Source organism: Festucalex cinctus, chromosome 11 (genome assembly GCF_051991245.1).
Source record: "Festucalex cinctus isolate MCC-2025b chromosome 11, RoL_Fcin_1.0, whole genome shotgun sequence".
NCBI classification, from domain to species: domain Eukaryota; kingdom Metazoa; phylum Chordata; class Actinopteri; order Syngnathiformes; family Syngnathidae; genus Festucalex; species Festucalex cinctus.
Window position 1 is genome coordinate 8718183 of NC_135421.1, and position 23422 is coordinate 8741604.

Here is a 23422-nt window from a genome sequence, read left to right on the forward strand (position 1 = left end):
AAGAAGAGAATTAGCACTTTTCCCATCTTTGCCTGTGAATAGTTATTAAACCGTACGCAATTCACACCCCATGAAATGCATTGGCATTTTGATCTGATAGATATTCAACGAAAAATGGGTGTTGTGCAAGGCCACCAAAAAAATTTAATTAAATTAAATATTGAAAAGCCCCAGCACCACCATCAATGGGGGGCGGAGGGTATCGGCAAATTGTGACTATGGGTGCCGGACCGCGAGTATGCGTGATTCTCCACTCTAATATGGTCCACTCGGGAAGGCTCCTGCAGTGGAGACACGCACAAAACACGGGGTTGGCCCGTAAATTTACCCCGAAGCCTAATGAATGAAAAGCCAAGTGGGACTCAAGCGCTAAGGAACCAGGCGGAACCATAATCGCCTCATGAGAGCCCTCTGCTGGTGATACAAATGATCTACAAGAACTACATCATTGTGATGTGTTGTTATTTTTTTTACGTGTAGTATTTATTTATTTATTTATTTATTTTTAGAATAAACACATATTGGAAATATTGAAATTTGGTCTTAAATTATTTTTTCATAAATGCTAAAAGACATCCACTGCACAGTATTGTTTTAAGTGAGGCTTTGACGTTGGAGCCCGGGTGAGGGCGCGCCACCAAACTCGCTAAGCGGAAGTCGGCAGCAATCATTATTTACGTCACCACCCGCCGGCGCCCGGATACTCGGGTCAACTTCCTGTCAGACTCCTGCCATGTGAAAGTGGAGCGATTCGCTCCCGGCTGTTGGGGTGGAAAGAGGAACTGCCACGCAACGTGCTGGCCTCTTTTTCTCCGTCCAAGCCGGTAAGTTTGGTATTATTTTCACAACTTTTCTAAATGCGTGTATTTTGCAGTATACAACGCTGGGGCCCTTGTTGCCATGGCGTGACGGTGGTAAACAACACACGATTGGAAGCTGGCATGAAGTGGCTAGCTAGATGCTGATTCCTCTCAAACAAAAACAAAAAAAAACCTGAGGCATAAGTGACTGTTATACTTTTAAATACGCCAAAAAAATAATTTTTTTAGCGCATATCAGAAATACATTTGAGTTTTCCCCACAAATCAACCGACGTGAACATGGGGTTACAAGTCGTCACGTTAACTAATTTTAACTTGTTCGTCTTGTGCAAATTTTAATCCAACACTATCCTTGTGTTTATTGCTATTATCGCGTGCGTCACATTTCTGTTTATGTCGATAGGACGCACTTAGGATTATAGTGCATTCTCCACAGGGGTTGAGCTGGTATGTGACAAAAAAAAAGAAATCTTTTTAAGCCAAATCAAAAATGAGGCGAGAGCAGGCATTTTACTGTACGTCATATCTAAAGGTAGACACGGAAAACCCATTTACAACCAGACAGCGCATTTTTTCTGAGAAGAGCTCAAACTAACTCGACCTGGCATGGTACTATCACACAAAAATGGGGTCATTGAGTAATGGCAGAACCGGGCCCATTGTCACATTCCTACATTATTGGTGTTGTTGTGTGTGCGTACATATTTAGTGAACAGAATTATGTGTAAAATATAGACAGATGACAATCATAGCCTTTTCACTTAATACACTAATTTCGTCAAAATGTTTTTGATTGATTCTAACCCCCAATGTTTTATTGTTACAGTGTCCCAAACTGGGAGTTTTGTTGTTGTTGTTGTTGTTGTTGTTTTTTAACCTTCCTGAGAGTAAGAAGTGATCTGGGAACAGCAACAATTACATTAGGGTGGATTCGAAGCCCCTCTCACAAGTTTTATGCAACCTAAATTTCATGTTACACCACCTAGAGTTTCATTAAGACAGTTAAGGATTCGGGGAAACCTCATCTCATTCATTAAGATCCTAGGTAGATTTGGTACTTACTGTATGTGATTCCAAACCACTTCAGGAAATCGAAAAACATTCACATCTGCCTGTATGAGCCTGCCCAGAAGGCATTAAATGCTTCTTCACCTCCAGGAGTCACTTGGCTTTGTGCTCTTTGCAGGCATTTGACCTTGCGTCGCAGTGATGATTGCTGTCAGTCAGCAGCAACCAGCAAGAACTTCCTGCCCAAATCAATCTAGGAAAGTCCCAGGCTCGTCCAAATTGAGCTGACGTCTCCAAAAACCTCAAGTGTCTTTTCAAAGGAGAGGAATTTGTCATTGTCTCATTTGGTGCCATGCCGACCAACAAGTCACCACACTGGGACGGCAGTAGCCCCCAGACCTGCTGCACCGCGGCCATGTCTCCCAGCGTGTCAGTCAACATCAACCCAGTTGCGACTGCTCAAGTGCCTTTTCCTAACCAAGAGCACGCCAAACCTCCTGCCTCATCTTCTCAGGAGCAAGGGAGTGTAACCAAAAGCCAATCCGCGGCCATGCCAAGTCAGTCGCTAAAATTTAATGGCATTTCAAGTGCAATCAAGTCAATGGGGGTAAAGCCTGTTGGCAGCAGCACCATTGATACAGGTGACCATTTTTCTTCCACCCTCAAAAGGAAAATCATCAACGGGCCGAGTGGCGGCATCTTCCAACGAGACCAAGAATGTCCTATGCAGGTGCCTATGTTTCAGGTAAAAATACATTCAGCAAAAATATAAATAAGAGAAAATTCTGCCTTAAGAAGATCATAATGCTAATTTTTAATTAACAGTGAGAGCGATATTAAATAAGTAATGCGACACTATCCATTGGGGTATGACCTCTCCTATTAACTAAGTAATGCCCCACTATCCATTGGGGTATGACTTCTGCGAATAGCATAGAAACACAAGTACTTGACCTTACCGTAAACCGCACCCGCATGACCTAGTAAACCAATCAAGGCGCAAGACGTCATGTCTGCGACGACACGTGCGTTTTGCAGCGGACAAACAAAAGCAATCCATCTCCCCATATTGCATTGCGTGGTTGTTCAAAACCAAGAGAAAAAAAAAATCAATAAAATTGTTCTACGCCGTAGCCACGGCTTGTGTAAGTATGATAGCCGTTATCCCCATCGACTAACCGGTGTCCTGCTATAGTCACAGCTTGTGTAAGGGAGACATGAGAGAAACACTGTCCGATATATTCCCTTCCCTAAACCCTCAAACAACTACAAAAATATGTCTGTGCTGGATCAAACTTAGTGGAGGAGATGACATAACATTCCTCAGTCCAATATCAGCTAAATGGACCAATAACAAGAGAAGCCAGCGTCTAGCGCCAAGCCTATGCTGCCTGATATGGCACATAAGGCTTAGCCAGCACCCTATCTGTATGTTTTGTAAAAACTTGTGTTTTATTCCAAGCCGATGCATCTTTCCAGACATGTTTAACAGAAGTCTACAGTGTTGTTGTATTGCATGTTCATGCTCTGATAGACAACAATGCGTGGGACATCCATTACTGCGGACATATGGATGTCTGCTGTTTGTCCCACTGACTGTTAAGTTTGACAGCGCAATGACTGGATGAGGACTACGACATTAAAAACACAGCAATGCCTTCACAAAAGTTGTCGGCTTAACAAACGGCAACAACGATCTACAAGGCTTTCGAAACCAAAATAAAATAAAATTTGCATGGATATGTGATAGAACTTGTATAAATGACCAATGAAAATGTTGAGTGAAATATCAAGAGGATCCTAAAATCCACTATATAAGCTTTACATATGAACTTAATTAGACCGCCTTTAAAATTTTGAATGCAAATGTCCAACTGTTAAATATTTTAGTACTTTTCACATAACTTGCACATAAGTACTGAAATATCGCACGACCCTAATAACTAGCAGTATACAACATAGACTAATTTGAATAGATATTTCTTGTTCAAGAGCTCATTTATGTTTTGTCTTCTTAGCTTGAAGCTGCAGAACTTTCCTCCTCACCTTTGGTGCCTCTTATATGCATTACTCCTTGTGAACACCAAGGAGCAAAGATGGAAAAAGAAGCCTCCAGCCTTGACACCAAAGCGGAAATGAGCAAGAGCCATCCGTTGACTCATTCCAACCAGCGGGCCTCAGCAGCAAAGTTCAGTCTGAAACAAAACGGTCATGCTAAATCGGCTGCGGGACACAATCCCCTTCAAATCATAGGTGTTTGTCCGCCACTAGTTCATATTAAGCCTCTAACGCCGCTACCTTTGGATGCAAATAAGAAATTCCCACAAAGTACACTGGATGGAAATAGAACTGAATGTGGGAACTGTCCGCCACTAGTGAGTGTTAAGCCTCTAACGCTGATAGCATTGGATGCAAACAAGAAAATCCGACAAAGCGCACTGGAAGGAAATAGAATTGTACGTGGGAAGCTCAGTGGTCGCATGCCAAATGGACTCAATGTCAGTGCCTCACGAAAGGATCAATCCAGGCTGCCGGAGACCCTCCCAGGTAACCAGAACCAAACCAGTCTTGTAGATTTCAGTCATGACGATGTCCCTCCTAACCCACTGCCTCGTCCCACAGGCACTTTGATGGGCTCTGTGACCACCAAGATCTCCACTATCCACCTGACCAAGCAGGCACAAGCTGCCTGTGTCACATCCATGTGTTTGTCCCCCACCTCTATTCAGTGTGAGGCCAGAGATGCTAGGTAAGATTGTCAAAAGATTAACACACATTTCGTTCTTCATAGTTCAAGCACTTTGAACTTTTTACTTTAAAAAAAATTTTTTTTTTTAAATTAATCAGTCTGAATGTGTTAGAAAAAAATATATATATATTTTGAATGATATTAATGTTGTATGCCCCTAAGCATTCCCTCATTCATATGCACATTAATAAGTCTATGTAGAGGTGGGTGATGTGGCCTAAAAATCATATCACGATATTTCAAAGAAATTTGCGGTGACAATATTTTTGACGATATTGGTAATAATTACTGAACAATAGATTTGTGATTGACACTTCAGAATAATAGCACTTTTATTGCACCAACAATATTTAAGCCACCATTTTTTCCAGAATTGAAATGTAAACAAAGTGCAAATATACCAACTGTAATGGAATAAAATGGAAATAAAAACAGACCAGATAGTGCGAACTATAACATAACTGCTTAAAGGACATTTACCTAGCAAATCCAATGAAAGCACATACCTTCAGAAGTCAGTGGCAAATTGCATGAGTCAAAAAAGCCCACTATTTTCTCCTGTGTGGTTGAGCCTTGTGTTGTTGGGGGGGGGGGTCGCCAATAATACAGTAGCAGCCAGTTTGTGGCGTCATGCTTCGCCCATCGCAGGCAAGTGTATTGTTAAAAAAGTGGTTTTCCCCTCTGCGATTCTTTTGGCAGTGGTTATTTTTGCCGCAGCCAGCAGCAACCCTCCTTCTTGCCGTGAATGTCTCTGATTTTTTAAATTAGAGGAGCAAGAAAATGCAGCGTTTCCTTGTAGACATTACTAGCGGGTATGAATAACACAAATGTGGACTTTTAGGGCGCTGCGCGATAGAAACATGCACGCCTTCTCGTCGAGAGCATATTAGCTTAGCAGTCGATTAGCATCACAAACTCACGTGAGTTAGATGGCAAATTATCGTTTATGGTAAAATAAACACCGCGGATTGTTGATCTGGGCCAAACAATACGCAACTGCTTCAGTATTAACCAACCACCGTCTGTTTTTTTTTTTTCCCTCTCTCCATAAGGAGTGCGTCAAATGAACTTTTGTTCACCCCCAACCACACGAGCTGCTTATGTTTACTGCAACAATTTTCCTGCACGATTTTTTGTTTTTGTTTTTTGTTTTTTAGCATATCTGACCTCTTGTAGCAAAACAGCCTCCACACGACGAAGCTCACTCCCACTTTGTTGAGGACGCGACAGAAGTCACAGAACTGGCTGCTCTTGCACACGCTCCTACATTGTTTTTTGTGCAGCAGCGAACGACGAGTGTACGTCCAAGTTGACACAAAGACGTATAATTAAAGTTACGCATTACGTCATCACGTCAATTTCGCGATATGTCAAATTTTTATCACCTAAAAAAACACAGGTAATATCACAGACCATATTTTTTGGAACATCCCTAAGTTTATGAATGACGATAGTTAATATAATCAAAAATGCATATATACGTACTTTAACTTAAAGTTATAGGGCTTGTAATGTCCATAATATTCTAAAGGTATGTAGTGGAACAGGCACATCATGTTTTTTTTTTGTTTTTTTGTTTTTTTGTTTTTTTTTGTTTTTTTTTTGTTTTGTTTTTTTAAATTAACATTCATGTGTAGGATTTTTCAACCAGTTTGCATTTGTTGCTGTTACTATCAAGAAATAACTTTCCTCAGGTTTCTAAATGACAAAAATACATCTAGCTGTTGCATTGGCATTCGTTGTGTCTTGCCAATGTATCCTCAGGTGAGTAGGGATTTTTTTTTTTTACACTCTAAAGACAGAAATATTGTGTATGTGTGTGTGTCTTCCAGTTCAGAATGTGACATGCAGGTGGATGGCGGTGGTGAGGAGGAGCTGCCTTACGAGTTGGAGACTGCCTGCAGTGATGAAGGTAAGGTTGTCCAACGACAAACAAATGCTTGTGATGGAAGTGCTTGTCAATTCCCCCAGAGCGCCGTCACATCACCTACTATCTGCTGGCTTTTTTTTTTTTTTTCCTCAATTTGATTCTTTTTCCAGATTGTTCAGAGTCGTCCTCTGTCAACAGTACTTCATCCACTCCGTTACTAGTACACCTGTCTGGGTAAGTCTTCCAGTTGCACACACACATCCACACTCACACATTACCAGTAATTCCAAATTATCTAAGTCATGATAAAACCATGTCAGAGGAGCATTTCTCTTAGCTCCATAATGATCCTTGATTTTCACATAGATATTAGTAGAAATAGAACTAAAAATTTTGGTAGTGTATGTTTAACCCATTAAGGCCGTGAGCGTGACCGTGCTTCTACCGTTAAAGCCGGGAGCGCTCCAGCGCTCTTCTCTACATATACAGCATGATAGTGGATATGTCATTTTGTTTTGTTTTGACCATGATGAAATGCATCACAATGTGCACGAGAGGGTGACGTGGGCCTCGAAGATTGTCCTGGAATTTTATTTGAGCATTTATGGTTGATGCAGATTTGCGGGAGTTATGAAATAAATGACACGATTGATGTCAGTGTACGAGGAATTCGCATCTAAATCTAAGTCTACAGTGACATACTGTTAAGAAATATGTTTGTAGCCAATGAGGATGTTGAAAATTTTGACGGCTTTGTAACTGAATGGACGACAAATAATTGCCACTGGATTCCCCCAAGGTTATTACAAATGCTCTGAAGGTAAATGTATATGAAATTATGTACACGAAGATGAAATATTTGTTGATTTAAAAAAATAAATAAAAAAATTAAAAAAAAGAAATAAAAAAAAAAGAATTGAGGTTGTGTGAATGCCACAGGTGTAATCTCTGACATGTTTTTGGAATTATGTATGTTTGTTATCTGCTTCAGGAGCTGAGGTATCAACTATTTTTAATATTGTTGAATTTACAAGCAAACGTCAGGTTTTTGGGGGTGAAAGTCACTCATAGGTTTTAGAGGCATGTTTTGCCAGGCGTTTTAGGGTCAAACTAAAATGATCCAGAAAAAAAAAAAAACAGCAGTTAGTTATAAAACATCACTATTCACTAGCATAAATAAATATATAAACACATATGTAAAAGCAAATTGAACGAATGTGTAATTGTGAAAGTCGTAGACTCGTAACAAATCAGAAAGTGTATAACTTTAGGTGTTAAGTTTCCATGCAGGCTAACTCTTAACACTTTAACTGCCATACAACTACTTAAAAAAATAAGATGTAAAACATTGAATCATCCATTCATTATTTGTACCACTTACAGTTGTGATCAAAAGTTTACATACACTTGTAAACAAAATAATGTGATGGCTGTCCTGAGTTACCAATTATTTTAAGAACACTAATATTTCTCTGATAGAGTGACTGGAACAGATACTTCTTTGTCACAAAAAACACCCAGAAAGTTTAGTTCTTTTTTGACTGTATTATTGGTTAACAAAAAAAGTGAGCAAATCTGCTGGGTCAAAAATATACATACTGTAGCATGAATTAGCAATTTTGGTGACTTAGTTTGTCAATGAAATGAGCTTCATACCATTGCCTCTCAACTTGTGTGTTTTTGCGTGACTGAGACTTCTCTGAGGCCATTGAAATAGTGCTGATTGGATACCAACGCCCACAAATGCAACACTGGACATTCAAAGGAGCTCAGCAGTGTCAAAAGTGTCTGCATGCAATGCAAACCATTGACTTGAAGAAGTCAGGAAAGTTCCTTGGAGACATTTCAAAGCATCTGTAGGTCCCCAGACCAACAGTGCAAGCAATTGTTCGCAAGTATACTGTATAGTCCTTGGCACTGTTTATCACTGTCATGATCAGGAAGAACATGCAAGCTATCTCCTGTTGCTGAGACATAATGGGTCAGGATGGTGAAGAGTTGACCGAGAACCACCAAAAAGCAGATCTGCCAAGAATTAGCAGCTGCCGGAATTCAGGTGTCAGTGTCCACAGTCAAGCGTGTTTTTGCATCGCCATGGACTGGGAGGCTGCTGTACAAGAAGGAAGATCTTGCTCCAAAAGGGCTCAAATGAAGTTTTCTACTGATCATATGGACAAAGATAAGAACTTCTGGAAGAAGGTTCTGTGGTTACTGGTCAGACAAAACAAAAATTAAACTGACTACAATGTCCAGCAATAAGTTCGTAGGAGAAAAGGTGAGGCCTTAACCCCAAGAACACCATGCCTACCGTGGGGCTGTTTTGCTGCCCAAATAGAACTGGTGCTTTACACAGAGTAAGGAGGATTACCTTTCAATTTCTCCCCCAAAATCATGAGCTCAATGGTTGGGTCAGTTGGCTGTTCCAACAGCACAATGACCCAACCATACATCAAAAGTAGTAATGGAATGGCTAAACCAGGCTAGTATTATTAAGGTTTTAGAATGGCCTTCCCAAAGTCATGAATTATCCCCACTGAGAATATACGGACAATGGTAATGTACAAGTCCATGTAATCAAGCCAACAAATTTAACTGAACTGCACCAATTTTGTCAAGGGGAGTGTCAAAGAGTCAACCAGAAGGTTGCCAGAAGCTTGTGGATGGTTACCAACAGCACCTTATTGAAGTGAAAATGGCCAAGAGACATGCAGCCAAGTATTAGCATTGCTGTATGTATATTTTTTAACCAACAGATTTTCTCAGTTTTTCTCACTATTCAAGTCAAAAAAGAACAAAATTTCATGAATGTTTTTTTTTGTAACAAAGTATCCATTCCAATTACTCTATCAGAGAAAAATCAGCATTATAGAACTAACTGGAAGCTCAGGAGAGCCCTCATATTATGTTCTTTACAAGTGTATGTAAACTTTCGATTACAACTATATCCTCACCAGGGTTGTGGGCTTGTTAGAGTATATCCCAGCTGTCTTCGGGCGGTAGGCAGGGTTTACCCTGTATTTATTGACAGCCAATCTCGGCAATAAATTATTGTTAACTGTATTGTTTTCCTATGTCGCAATAGCATCCATTTCTAATATACATTTCTGTCTTTGCGTCACACAAAAATGCAAAATAAGAACTGAATTCTCACAATCGCAATGTAAATTCTTGAAGTGAATGAGTGAGTGGTCGATCGATCGATCAATCCGAGTTGTTTTTCCGAAGCCGTTTTTCCATCAAATATTTATTCAGAAGCCATTACATATATATATATATATATATTTTTTTTTTTTTTTTTTTTTTTTTTTTTTTTTTTAGATGCAGTTTACAAAAGGAGTCAGTGAGTCACTTTCAGCTAAACACCTGATGTTTACATTCACTATATAAAATGAAATTTTATATATTGAATTTTTTTTCCATCTGCAAATCATTGTGCTTGTTTTTTATTTGTTGAACACAAGGTCCCAACTTCATTGGAATTGGGTTTGTAAAATTATGACTTTGAAGAAAGTAATAAAAATTGAATTGGCTAAATAATGAAAATGATTCTCATGTTATTCTGACATTTAGCAAATGGTAATCCTAATTCTCCTAGAATAGGAAAAAATTAGTCTGACCTTTAATTTCGGACAGTGAGGAAACATGGCTTCATTAAAAATAAAATGAGCTGCCCATGAGGTCAATTCCTGATTAAGGATGATTTGTGACATGAGGAAAATGAATTATAGTTATTAGTCATGTCAGTGTGTTTAGATGTAAGAATTTTTAAATGTAAAACCGACAAACAACTTGCTCCTTTTATGATTTATGGCGTGGTCGTTGAACTGACACCTGGTTCTAGTGTCTAATTGGCGCCTCCCCCTTGTATGACATAAAGCATACATCCATCAGTTCCTGTGTCCATTCTCTACGCAGGCATTGTTAGATGAGGCTGAAAGCAGCAGAGTGCGGTGGAAAGCTCTGTAGCATTGTGCACCACATTGTTGTCGTGCAACTGTACAAGTGTCCACCAAACACTCGTAGGTGCTTCTCCGCGAAATGGATCACCCGCCATTGTTGGCTTTATGTGGGCTTTTAGGTAACCTGCAAGCCCCTGCCCTTGCCTGACAGCTGTAGCTCATGTCGCTATAGTAAACATACGTTAGTTGACTCAAGAGCGGGAAGCGAAGATCCACTCATCGTCTACCCACCTGTTCTTTTCACTTCTCCTCCTATATGACTGTCATGTGAGTGCTTGTCATTTTTATTTCATTTTTGATTGGACACGTCTCTAGCTGGTGCATATTAGTGTTATGATGGGATTACAATTTGGAATGGTTGATTTTGACATACTATATATATATATATATATATATATATATATATATATATATATTACACACACACACTAGTGGTGTTAAAAAAAATCGATTCGGCAATATGTCGCGATACTACATCGCGCAATTCTCGAATCGATTCAATAGGCGGCTGAATCGATTTTTAAACTTACATTTTTAATGGAAACATATTCAACAAAATGTCTTACTTTAGGTTAGGATTCACACCTTAAAGGGATCGTTCGGCTTTTTTAACATGAATCTCAATTTGATCCTCACCTCCCGTGTGTGCGATCAGCACTGACTTACCCCTGACAGCGTTCTGTGACACGAGTTCTGGTCCGGTGTTGGATGAGAGGAAAATAGTCCAGTAAGCTGGCTGGGGTGTCGGAAATAAAGCGTTTTTCTTCTAAAAACTATTTGTTTTCAAAAGCGTGATACATTTCCATCACAATACTCTTTCCTGAATAAAGTCAGACGCCATTACCGCCAGCCACTACTTTTCTGTTCGTTCGTATCACTGCGCGGCGCCCTGTAGACAGCAAATTGACGCACTGCTGCCAGCTGATCCTTCCGCCTGAAGTTGTTTGCCTTTTCGAAGGCGGAAGTATCAGCTAGCTGGCTGCAGTGCGTCGGTTAGTGCTCTACAGGGCGCCGCGCAGTGATACGAACGAACAGAAAAGTAGTGGCTGGCGATAATGGAGTCTGACTTTATTCAGGAAAGAGTATTGTGATGGAAATGTATCACGCTTTTGAAAACAAATAGTTTTTAGAAGAAAAACGCTTTATTTCCGAGACCCCAGCCAGCTTGCTGGACTATTTTCCTCTCGTCCAACGCCGAACCAGAACTGGTGTCACCGAACGCTGTCAGGGGTAAGTCAGTGCTGATCGCACACACGGGAGGTGAGGATGAAATTGAGATTCATGTTAAAAAAGCCGAACGATCCCTTTAAGCATGGAAGAATGTTATATGAACGGAACATTAAGCCTTAATATTTTATTTTAATGCTGTTCAAGCATTAAACAGATTACAACCTGTATAAGACTGAAGTTTCAGCTAAATAAATAATACATTTTCATACAAATCTTATACTCTACAAGTTTACTGATTAGTATTTTCTAAATTTGAATGAAAAAAATCGCAGCAATCGACTTATAAATTCGTATTGGGATTAATCGGTATCGAATCGAATTGTGACCTGTGAATCATGATACGAATCGAATCGTCAGGTACTAGGCAATTCACACCCCTAAAATATATATATATATGTATATATATATATATATATATATATATATATATATATATATATATATATATTTATGGTGGTATTTAGTTGCTGGCACATACGCTCACCGCCAATATTAGGTATACTCAGTGAAATCCAAGACAACCATGTGTGTAGGAAAAGAAAAACTGCTTAATAATGACACTTGTGTTTTGTTTTTTCGTCATTACTTATCAGTGGAACCAGATACAGTACACTATGGTAAAAAACGGGAATTTTTAGAATTTTCTTTTCTATGTTTCAGTGTTGAAGAACCCATGTCGTTGGAGGTGGAGGACAATCAGCAGAAGAAACCAGCTCTGGTTCCCAGCCTATTCCCACTCATCCCTCCCACACTCTATTTCAGTACTGCTAATGAACAAGGTATGCACACACTTACACAAACACACTTCGTGCTGTCAATAAAAAGCTCCCTCATTCTCCCTGCTGAGATGATACCTGAGACCTGGAGCTTCCATTTCAATTTCACTGAGACAATCTGTTTCTTAAACTCATTTTAGTGCAGTAAACAATTAAATGCCTCTTTTGGAAGCTAAGAGCATTATCTTGAAGTTGTTCCCTTGCTCAAAAATTGAGAAAGGATGTACAGTAAGCCAGAGCCCAGACTTGAATCTTTTTCGAACATCTCTGGAGAGATCTGAAAATGGCTGTGAAGTGTGAACGGTTCCCCATCCAACCGGAAGTGCTGCAGAGAGTAAAGGCCTCAGTATGCTACTGCAAGAGGCTCGCGTGGAGGCGTTACGGCGTAGCTCCGCTCGTGCGTTTGCCTTCCGACTTGTGCGCAATACACATCGGTGTCTGCTGGAGTTTCACACCAAGTCCCGCTGTCGCTATGGCTGGGCCGCCACAGAGTGGCGATTCCTCTGCATTTTATGACGGATTCAGGAAGTTCAATTTAATTCAGAAACACGAAACAAAGCCGGGGGGAGAGTAAGTTCATCACCGTGGCAATTAATTATTGCCAATTTGCACCGGTGTCGGCCGTAAACTCGCCAAAACACAACAGCCATGCGCTTAGCGAACAGTTTTTTTGTTTTTTTTTGTTTTTTGTTTTTTGTTTTTTTAAAGTTGTTGTTTTCCGCCTCTCGTCCCAGGCACATATCCACATGCACAGCCGTGGTCTCCGAGCAGGAAGTCGATTTGCGCCGGCAGTTGCCTTCACGGAAACTATCTGGGCTGGGGGCGGGGAGAGAGAGAGAAAAAAAGAAAAATCGCCATCGAACGGACCAATCAGAAGCGAGCGACTCCCCGCCATCTACGGCGTTGAAGGATTGGCGACGTGTGCGCCGCAGCCGGCCACGAGCGACGCGGCACTTAAAATTCATGGCTCGCGTCGATCATGTGACCTACGGCGTTCATCAACGCGAGAGCAAATGTGGAGGCATAAATTAGGCTTAATGGACGAAGCTGTCCCAAGATAGATTTGTCAAGCGTGTCGGCATCAGTTTAAAAAAAGACTTGAGACTGTAATTACTGCCAAAGGTGCATCAACGAAGTAGTGAGCAAAGGCTAATGAATACTTATCCACATGAGATGTTAGTTTTTTAGTTTTAATAAATATGGGGGAGGGGGGATTCATATTGTGATTATGGGGTGTTGTGTCTAGATTTTTGAGGGGGAAAAATTAATTTATTCCATTTTAGAATGAGGCTGTCAGATAAAAGGTGGAAAAAGTGCAACACAGTCTATTATCGGTGTACAGTCCCCTCCAAAAGTATTGGAACAGCAAGGTCAATTCCTTTCTGACTGTATACTGAAGACATTTGTGTTTCAGATCAAAAAATTAATATGAAGCAAATGTTCAGAATTCCAGCGTTTATTTTATGATGTTTACATTTAGATGTGTTGAACAACTCAGGACCGAGCACCTTTTGCTTGAACTCTTTACTGCTGCATGTGCTCAAGGAGGTTCTTGCACAGTATAAAAGATGATCCTGCATTTCATGGCGATGATGACTTTTACAAGGTTTACAGTTCCAGCATGCTCTGATCTGATGGTCACCGAAATGTGTGCGACGATGTTGAATGTTTCGGAGAGTAACGTGGTTTATTTGTTGTGGCTTAACTCATTTTCTCTTCTTGGTAGTCATTTTTATTTTGTTGTTTTGCAGTTGAAATGCTGCCTGAAGAGCAAACACGACTTTTAAAGTGGAAGATTAGCACTGTCACGCCCAATGTTGTGAAAAACGCCATTGCCAGGTCACACTTCGTACACACCAAGAGTAGGTTGCCTCATGTTTGGTTTTTGTGTGTATTTTTATTTTTATTTTTTTACAAGATCAAAGTAGTTACTTTTGAGTGCCGAATCTTTTAGAAAGCCACGACTGGTTGGGCTGCTGGGGCCACCACATGAAGTCTCTTTGTTTCAAGACTCTTCTAGAGCACCAGAAGGTGAGAATGTGAACTAATTCATTCTGACTGAAATCTTATTTGTTTTCCCTCTAAACTCCATTGTGCCCCCATTTTGGTACTTCTAGTTGAACCACTTCCCCGGAACATTCCAGATTGGCAGGAAGGACCGACTATGGAAGAATCTGTCCAAGATGCAGTATCGCTTCGGCAAGCAGGAGTTCAACTTTTTCCCACGCACCTTTGTCCTTCCTCACGACATCCTGCAGCTACGCAAGGCCTGGAAGGACGGTTACAGTCAAAAGTGGATCATCAAACCTGTAAATTCACATTGCATAACTTTATCCACTTTTGCCCTCGCAATTGTAGACATTTTTAACAGGATTTATCATTTCCCAACAGCCTGCCTCGGCCAGAGGAGTGGGAATCCAGGTCATTCACAAATGGAGCCAGATGCCGCGCAGAAAGTCACTTCTGGTCCAGAAGTAAGAAGTCATAAAATAGTATACAAAAGTCTTGGGATGCTTCTCTTCATCAGTTATATCAGATGCTCCTCAAACGGGGCTAAATATATAATATAGATAAAAATATATATTTTACTGGTCGTGTTTTTCTATCAATGATAAACTTTGTGTGCGTCAGGTATCTCCACAAGCCCTACCTTATCACTGGTAACAAGTTTGACCTACGCATCTATGTCTATGTGACAAGCTACGACCCACTCAGAATATACATCTTCTCAGATGGACTGGTCCGCTTCGCTAGCTGCAAGTCAGTGTTCACCAACCATTTACCGTAGTGACATTAAAAGTGCAGCAGGTGACTAACAATTTCAAATTGGATGTTCTCTTCCTCTGCAGATATTCGCCCTCCATGAAGACCCTGAGTAACAAGTTCATGCATCTGACCAACTACAGCGTCAACAAGAAAAATTCTGAGTACCAGGCCAACAGCGATGACAAAGCCTGTCAGGGACACAAATGGTAAGATGGAGTTTCACTATGTAACTCAATTTTTGGGAAATTGTAGTCAGGGTGAAGAATTTACTTAATTTAAACTGATGTAAACTCACTCGAGAGGAAACTAAGAAATTTAATCATTCCTGTATATGTTTGGACATAGCCTGAGTGCACCTGCATGTTTTCAGGACTGTGAAGGCCTTGTGGCACTATCTTGGCTCCAGGGGAGTAAACACCACCTTGATTTGGGAGAAGATTAAAGACATCGTCATCAAAACAGTAATTGCGTAAGACATTGATTTTTGTTTGCTTGTTGTTGTACCGTAATTTATCATTGTAGAGAGAGATGTGTAGATTGGAGTCAATTGACCCACCTCGTTTTGGTGCTCCCAGGTTTTAAGCAGTCCAACTCGCTCCTTCAGTCGTACATCCAACAAAGTGGTATAGGCGATAATGGCGTGGCGACAGTCACATTCGACATTGAACAAAAATAACTTAAAAAAAAAGAGTTACAGCCCCAATGGCATGTCTTTTTTTTTTTTTTTTTTTTTTTTTTTTTTTTTTTTCGTAAACAGGGAATGTTAATGTACTGAGAATTCTTTCAATTGGGTGCAGTCAAACAGTTTGGTGCAGCAATACCTAGCGGCTGTGATTACTGGGAAACATATAGTGCTAGGAAAGGGGAATTCTGAATAGGGGTGTAGACCCAGTGATGCAAATGAAGCAAATATCGGGTAAACAATTACAGGGGAAAACCAAAAATATGACATAAGAAATATAGCTCGGACTCGATCTTGCGTCCTCAGTACTGGGAGACGGACGTGCTCACCACTCATCATCCACCGTGCCACCCGCTTGGAAAATACTTCTTGCCTTATTGGGATTCCACTTTTACACAAAAAAAATGGCATCATATTAGACTCTTTTGGTTTTATTTATGGCTATTTTTAGAAAGCCCACATTGTTTGAGGTAATTGTAGACATTAACGTTTGTTTCACTGGTGGCAGTTTTCTGAATTTTTGTGAGCAGTCTTTAAAAGCACTTTTGTACCAAGCGTGTTTTTGTTTTGCTTCTTCTGATGTAGTTGTTAACCGGCCGTGTAGTCAAACTATGCAGTTATGGATAGCCTGTTCCCACGTTTGTTGTTGTTGTTGTTGTTGTTGTGTGTGTGTGTGCCAGGGGACCAATCAATTGGAATACCCGTCTGCCTGTGTTCTCGAACAGAACACCCTTTCTGTCCCTTGCCACTTGAAATTGAACCAACTGGAGATATCCTATTCCCCTTTTATAATCTTCTTTAATTCTTATATACAATTTGAGTGACATTTTTTTTCATTTCCCTAGTATATCATCTCTCTTTTTATATTTTTAGTCTGCATATTATACATGATAAATGAGGTGACTTTAAAGATAATTAAAATTAATATGCCAGATTTTGAAAGCTGACTTCCCGTCTTTTGCGTATGTGTCATCAGGTCAGAGCCGTACGTGAATTCTCTGCTCAAGATGCACGTGCGTACACCTTACAGCTGCCACGAGCTGTTCGGCTTCGATATAATGCTAGATGAAAACCTGAAACCTTGGATCCTAGAGGTCAACATTTCTCCCAGGTAACACACACACGCTCTCTCACACACACACACACACACACACACACACTCGCACACACAAGATGCAATTTGCTATGCAAACAGTGCTCAGTTTTCACTTTCCACCAACTTGGATGTTCGTCAATAAATAACCTAGCTTCTGTGCTGAACATATTTTCTGTTTCCATCATACAGCCTCCACTCCAATACAGCACTTGATGTTTCCGTCAAGGGCCAAATGGTCCGAGACCTCTTGAACCTAGCAGGTTTTCGTATTCCTCGAGAGGATGTTGTCACCTCCAATGGAAGCACCTCCAGCTCCGACAGCAGGTATGAGCAAGGAACGTGCTGCAACAGAGCATATGTAAATTGAAATGTTCACTGATGGGGGTTTTTCTCTCTGTGTGTGTACGTAGTCTGTGTGGTGTAAGCAAGGAAACAACCAATCTGGAGATCTCAGTCGATGAGAAGGTGAAACGGGCCTTTTACCTCAGACATCGTTTCGCTGACCAGGTATAAACCACTCTTAGGATTACATGACATGAAGTAAAGGAAAAATATCTCTTCTCAACTTGTTTACCAAAGAACACAATCTTAACTAACAGTTGTACCATTTAACTAGGGGTGGGGACTGGGGGGTGAACGTGGGCTGGAACAGTCCGATACTACGTTCCGGTAAAAGATTCGGGACTGGAACGATCCTGAACGGTGTTTCGGTCCTGAAAATATGACGGAAACTGTCAAAACCCTTGTTAAATAATAACCTGCCACAGCTGCCACACAAGAAGAAAATAATCTACTAACGTCATATTTACATACACAAGTCACCAAAGGCGGCGTGATTAGATATAGACAATTTAGTGTGGATGTGCGCGTGCGCAGGCCTGCATACGTAGTGGAAATAGTCATGTGCATACCAGATTCTATTGCCTCAGTGCGCTTTTGTGTTCCAAGCATATTGCAGCTCAGTGACTGGGGGCAAGGCAACCTTCAGTCAAAAAAACAAAACAAAATCTAGTCAATGCCAGTATTACTTCCTAGACTTTTATTTTGTAGTTGACATTGATGCATTTTGCATAGTATGAACAATCGTTAATTGTTATGGTGGCCTGCTTGACGTTGCTGGTTCTCACGCTAACAGCCGCTAGAGTCTCGGGGTGGTGGCGGTGGCCAAACGTAGGGGCACTGTCTCCTTCAATGGTCGGTCAAAATAATATCATAATCTTGGGCACCAGATAAAAAGTAAGTACATACACCCCTAAATTAAAATGTGGAGCAGGTCTGTTAAATTTGGTGTTATTGCACTCGCGTTGTCAAACTAAATAAATATAGTGCCTCATTGCAAAGAACTCTGTACTGAGCAGAAAAAAAATGCTCTTCATAAAGACGGCAGAAGCTATAAGATGATTGATTGGCATCCCTTGAAAAAATCTCAGAAAATATTTCCAAAAATGTGAGGATTTTATTCACTTTTGTGAGATACTGCGTGGTATATTCTGGATTGGTGGATACCTAACGTAACAGTCCATGACTGTTTGTTTTCTTTCTTACTTCTGTCAGGCCATCCAGGCGACAGTGTTGGATGTTTTGACTCCCAACGATGTCCGGGTGCTCGCTGAGAGCGAAGACGAGTTGAGCCGCCGTGGAGAGTTTGAGCGCATTTTCCCATCGGCGTCATCATCCAGATACCTGCGATTCTTTGAGTGTCCGCGCTACTTCAACATTTTGGTAGGCCAGTGGGAGCACAAGTACTGGAACGACAGGACAAAAGGTTTGTCGGTGTATTTTACTACCACCACCAGTGGTGGAAGTTTTGTTTTTGTTTGAATTACGCAAAGCTCTCCTATAAGAACAATGGAAATAGAAGTAATTGGTTGCAGGGTCGTTATGCCACGATCATGAAATCTTGCAACTCAACAGGAGATTCTAATTAACCATTGTAACACAAAATTGTAATTGTAGTTAACCGTCGTAAGTAGAAAGTTACTAAAATGATTGCATAATTGCAATCATTGTTGAATTACCTTTTTCAATACCTGTTTCCAAATTAAATTAAATCCAAGCTGTATTTATATAGCACTTTTCATACACAAAATGCATCTCCCGTCGCCTCCCCATGAGCACGCCTGCGCTCGCACAAGCACACACACACAACCTGAAGAAATGGTTAAAAAGTACATGGCAGGGCACAGAGAAACCACGTGAGGAGAAATCCCCAATGGGAGCTCATCCATACTGTGAGGGATGACTTCCCAGAGACCCCCAGCCCAGACTGATTGGACTAGGCCCTGAAACACTTCACATGATCCTCAGAAGACTGTGTAGATAAACCTACAGGACCCGTGTTCAACCTTAAAAGAGCCATAAACTACTTAGTTGTCACATTGGATGATTTGTAGCATTATGTATACGTTCACTAAACTGACGGGAGTCTGGGTTGGTGTCATGGTGTATGCAGGTGTCAATCTCCTCAGGCTTTTGTGTCAGAAAGGAGTCCATCTTGGTAGCATTGACCCCGCTCACATGGTAAGCATGACCATTTGGATCTCTATGAACAACAATGAATTTCAAATGCTAACCTCTGTGTTGGTTTGTCCACCTAGTGGTCCAAGTGTAGCAGCATCTCCAAATTTGAACAGCACAGAGAAGCACCAGGCAGGCCTTCGAAATCCAGGTGTGCACACTGACCGACGTGTTCTTAATGTCATGAAACGCAATTAAGATGTAACTGCTCTCATCTTCCAGGGTGGTGGTCGTCCATCAGCACCAACCGGATCACATGGACACGGACGAAGGCTCAGACGGGGATGCCTTTGATCCCAGTCCGCCTGCTTCGCAAAGTCCCGGATCCAGTGCCTGCAGCAGCGCCTGTGCCAGTCCTCAGCTCAGTTTGTGAGGTCTCCTCGCACCCGCAACTTCATGCTCAGGGTCTTCTACTGCCTCCTGCTAATATCCTCACCTGGGATCATATAGAGCAAGATCCGATCTCAGAATTCATACAATTTTTTTTTTAGGGAAAGTGTTGTTCATGGGACCTAAAAAAAAAATGCAATTTTGGTAGGCTACTATAATCGTGTGTGTGTATATATACACATAAAAAATAAAATAAAATACACATTCTCCATAGTTTCTGACCAAGAGCAGAGGTGCTGAATGGGCCACATACCGCCCACTAATAGTATTTAATCTGACCTGCAGTGCAATTCTAAAAACAAGTACATTTGTTGATAATTTGTTGTTGTTATTATTATACGGATTTTTGTTTCAGACAATTTTGCCACAAAGCTTTTGCCGCATTTAAAAGTGTGTGAAATACATCATTTGATTTGCGATGGCAACCACATGCTTGTTGGAGTGACGAGTGACAGTTGACCTTAAGCTTTTGGCTACGATGCGGAACGCCATCTATTGAATGGATGGATCCTGCAACTGCATCTTCCGATTCCGACCGCTCTGTTTGTGTTATTAGGAGTAAATGTTTACATTTGAAGTGATTTCCTGACACTTTAGAGGGTTGGCATCAAATCCAAACTTGCTCCTGGCTGGTTCCCTTCTGAAGTGGCCTTTGTGACTGACCTGTTGCTTTTTCACAATAGTCCTCAACTATGATTCCTGGAAACTTCTAACATTATCATTCTTGTTTGTTGATGAGTGTTGAATTGACAACCCACGACTGTGACACTTTATGGACATTGGTTGCTTTTATGGAACACGACACGGGATTTTTATGAACCACCTCAGCTCTTGTTGCTTTTGGATGCTGTTGTAACAAGTCGTTCACCTGAGCCAGATGCAAACCCACAGGAAGCACGTCGTCTTTTTCACGGAGAGCACTGGACCCATTGGCCATTATTGGCTGGTTGTTTGGGCTGTAGTTTCTTGCCCATAGTAAAAGTACAGTATCTTGGTTTCAGAAAACCACAAGCATTTACACATAGGATAAAATAAAAAGCTGTTAAATTCTGGCGAGGATCCAGATAATGATGGTAGCATCCACCCCACAAAGTCCCAATAAATTAGCACCACCAGTCCATAAAGTTACGGTTACCTGATTGCTAACAAACAGATGGGAAAACAATGTTCACAAATGTTTATTAATCAATTTGTTTGTGTTGGATGTCTGCATTCAACAGATGCATAATATGCATCCTATATACATGCACACAGGTCTTAATAGCATGGTGGCGCTGTCAAACAAAAGTATACACATTTTGTAATTTTTTGTTGGACAATAATTGCTCAAACAACAAATTTAATGGTGGTAAGATTTTTGCACAGTGCAAATTTTACAAGGCCTTGCACCATTTGTGTCTGCATGAAAGCGCCTTTACTGTATTAGCGATTGAATCTACCTCTCAGAATAAACACTTTTTATTCTCTTCTTTCAAAAGCAAGTATACAATACAAACCCAACTCGATTGCTTGGAGCCTAATTTGTCAGCACTTCCAAATCATTGTACAATTTCATCTGACGACGCTGCTTGGCGTCAGTGCCACTCTGATGGTAGTTTTATTAGCTGCTTTTTTAAAAAATAAATCAATAAAATATTGATGAGAAAAAAGTATTTGTTCCTAACATACCTGAGGTGTAATATTATATCTGAGATTGTAATGTTTTTTACTAACATGACAAATGTAGCATTTCTTAAGGGCTTGAAAATGTTGCTCAGGATAACACTTTCAAAATAAAAGTTACACTTAAAGTAGCTGTGTGTGACTTTTTTTTGTTTTGTTTTTATATAGTGCTCTTGCTGTTAAATTTTTATGATTGTTGGGGTCTTCCAGTATAAGGTACTGACTACATTGAGTGTGCGCTGCTCAGCGTTTGCAACTGGACGTGGTTGTAAACTATTTATATCTCGGCTTTTCACTCTTGAGTGGCAGGCCTGTTTAGATAACCACATGTATTAATAGTAAGATACTAGAAAACAGCTGTCCTTGCCTTCTGCTAACTGCGTGCGACATTAACCTCCAGTAAGCTAATGTGTTTAATTGTCTGATTAAGGTTTTGGGGTATTTGATTCTCTTTAGACTACAGGGGAATTGTAAGGCATTTTCTGAACCCCAATTCCAGTGAAGTAGAGACTTTGCCATCATTTGCAAACCCTGTATTCATTTCAATACACTAAAAAGACAAGATAGTTAATTTTCCATACTTTTAAATGTTCTTTTGGTGGGAGGCAAAATAAAAAAAAATGTATTTGAAGCCATCGTAGAATCATTTCCTGTTTTTGCTTCATTTACAACTTGAGCTGCTAAGTCCACAGTCACCATTCTTTTTAACATAAAGAATGTGGCTTGGCTTTGTCTTGGTGAAATGAGCAGAGATGTCCCTGAAAAAGAAATTCCTTTGATGGAAGCAAAGCTGCTCCAAAAGCCTTCAGTGTTAATGGTGCCTTCACAGATTTGCACGTTAACCCATTCCTTGAGCATTAACGCATCCCTTACTGTCACAGATGAATATTGTGCTCATAACAACCTGGATCGTGCTGTTCCTCAAGTTCCATGATTTCCCAAATCAATTTGAAATGTGGACTCGTCAGACCACAGCATGATTTTCTGCTTGTTAAGTAGATGTAGCAATGAATTGTTCACTTAGTGTTTTTCTGGAGTGTTCCTGAGCCCAGCTGGCAATACCGTTTCCTAGTGATGCAGGTTTTAACGCAATGCAGAGGGATCAAAGGTCATCGGCATTCAATGTTGGTTTTCGTCCTTGTTGTTTACATGCAAAGATTTCTGTGAATGTTTTGATGATATTATGGACCATACGATGAAATTCGTTACATTGAGAAATATTCTTAAATTGTTGGATTGTTAGCTCACCTTGATTGCCTCATCTTTGTTTGAGAACCACCCCTTTTACTGTACACCTGTGAAATGTTGCAACCATGCATATTTTTGAGCAATCCTTAAATTTACTCAGTCTTTTGTTTCCCCTCTCCCAGCTTTTTTGGGGAACGTGTTAAACTAGGCATCAAATTCAAAAGGAGAAAATAGTTTAACACTCCGTTAGATCAAGATTTACACTTCTAAATGTGCCCGTGACCCCAATCTTAATAACCCTATTTGCTCAACTACTTCCTTGAAATCTACATTTTCATTACATATTTGATATTGGAATGAAATATTTGATGTTGGAAAGATGTGTTATACATATTTCTGCACTTACACCGATTGATGGGGCTTTTCTTGGATTCTTCAGCCTGTCTTCCTTTTGCAAGCAGCTGACAGAATAGTGTTACAGTGGAAGAGTGCACTGTAACATAATTCCTTCAAAGACACACTTGACAGCTTCTGTCTTGGATCACATCCGATTTTGTAAGTGTTCCTAATGTGTACACCCAGACTTATTATTTATTTTTTATTTTTTTAACAGCTACCGGATCTCTTTCCTATTCTGACTCTTGGTTGTTGCATGTTTTCACCCACCACACCTCGCCTCCCCTCCTGGCTCCCTCGCAGTGAATGCCA

General features: G+C 40.5%; 1 protein-coding gene across 4 annotated transcripts; it reads left to right on the top strand.

Moving 5' to 3' along the window:
• The first annotated feature begins 694 nt into the window (after nt 1–694).
• Nucleotides 695–21657, top strand: ttll4 (tubulin tyrosine ligase-like family, member 4). Of its 4 annotated transcripts, none has more exons than XM_077536610.1 (21): nt 695–824; nt 2008–2574; nt 3848–4376; nt 4452–4578; nt 6411–6490; nt 6619–6682; nt 12298–12416; nt 14165–14275; nt 14368–14444; nt 14531–14722; nt 14805–14887; nt 15045–15173; nt 15263–15385; nt 15550–15648; nt 16838–16972; nt 17147–17281; nt 17368–17464; nt 18512–18722; nt 19410–19477; nt 19555–19625; nt 19697–21657. In XM_077536610.1, the coding sequence occupies exons 2-21, from the start codon at nt 2182–2184 to the stop codon at nt 19845–19847; spliced, it is 2994 nt and encodes a 997-aa protein (XP_077392736.1). In that variant the 5' UTR covers nt 695–824; nt 2008–2181; the 3' UTR covers nt 19848–21657. The 4 variants fall into 4 exon arrangements, with proteins under 4 accessions (XP_077392736.1, XP_077392738.1, XP_077392739.1 ...); XM_077536612.1 differs by having other exon boundaries at nt 17368–17422; XM_077536613.1 differs by lacking the exon at nt 695–824 and having other exon boundaries at nt 2245–2386; nt 2499–2574.
• Nucleotides 21658–23422: the final 1765 nt, after the last annotated feature.

Bases quoted from the DNA above. Each gene is read 5' to 3' on its own strand.
- ttll4 (XM_077536610.1), top strand. From the start codon at position 2,182: ATGCCGACCAACAAGTCACCACACTGGGACGGCAGTAGCCCCCAGACC. The intron at 4,377-4,451 runs GTAACCAGAACC...CTCGTCCCACAG, and splicing joins GCTGCCGGAGACCCTCCCAG to GCACTTTGATGGGCTCTGTG. The intron at 19,478-19,554 runs GTAAGCATGACC...TTGTCCACCTAG, and splicing joins GCATTGACCCCGCTCACATG to TGGTCCAAGTGTAGCAGCAT.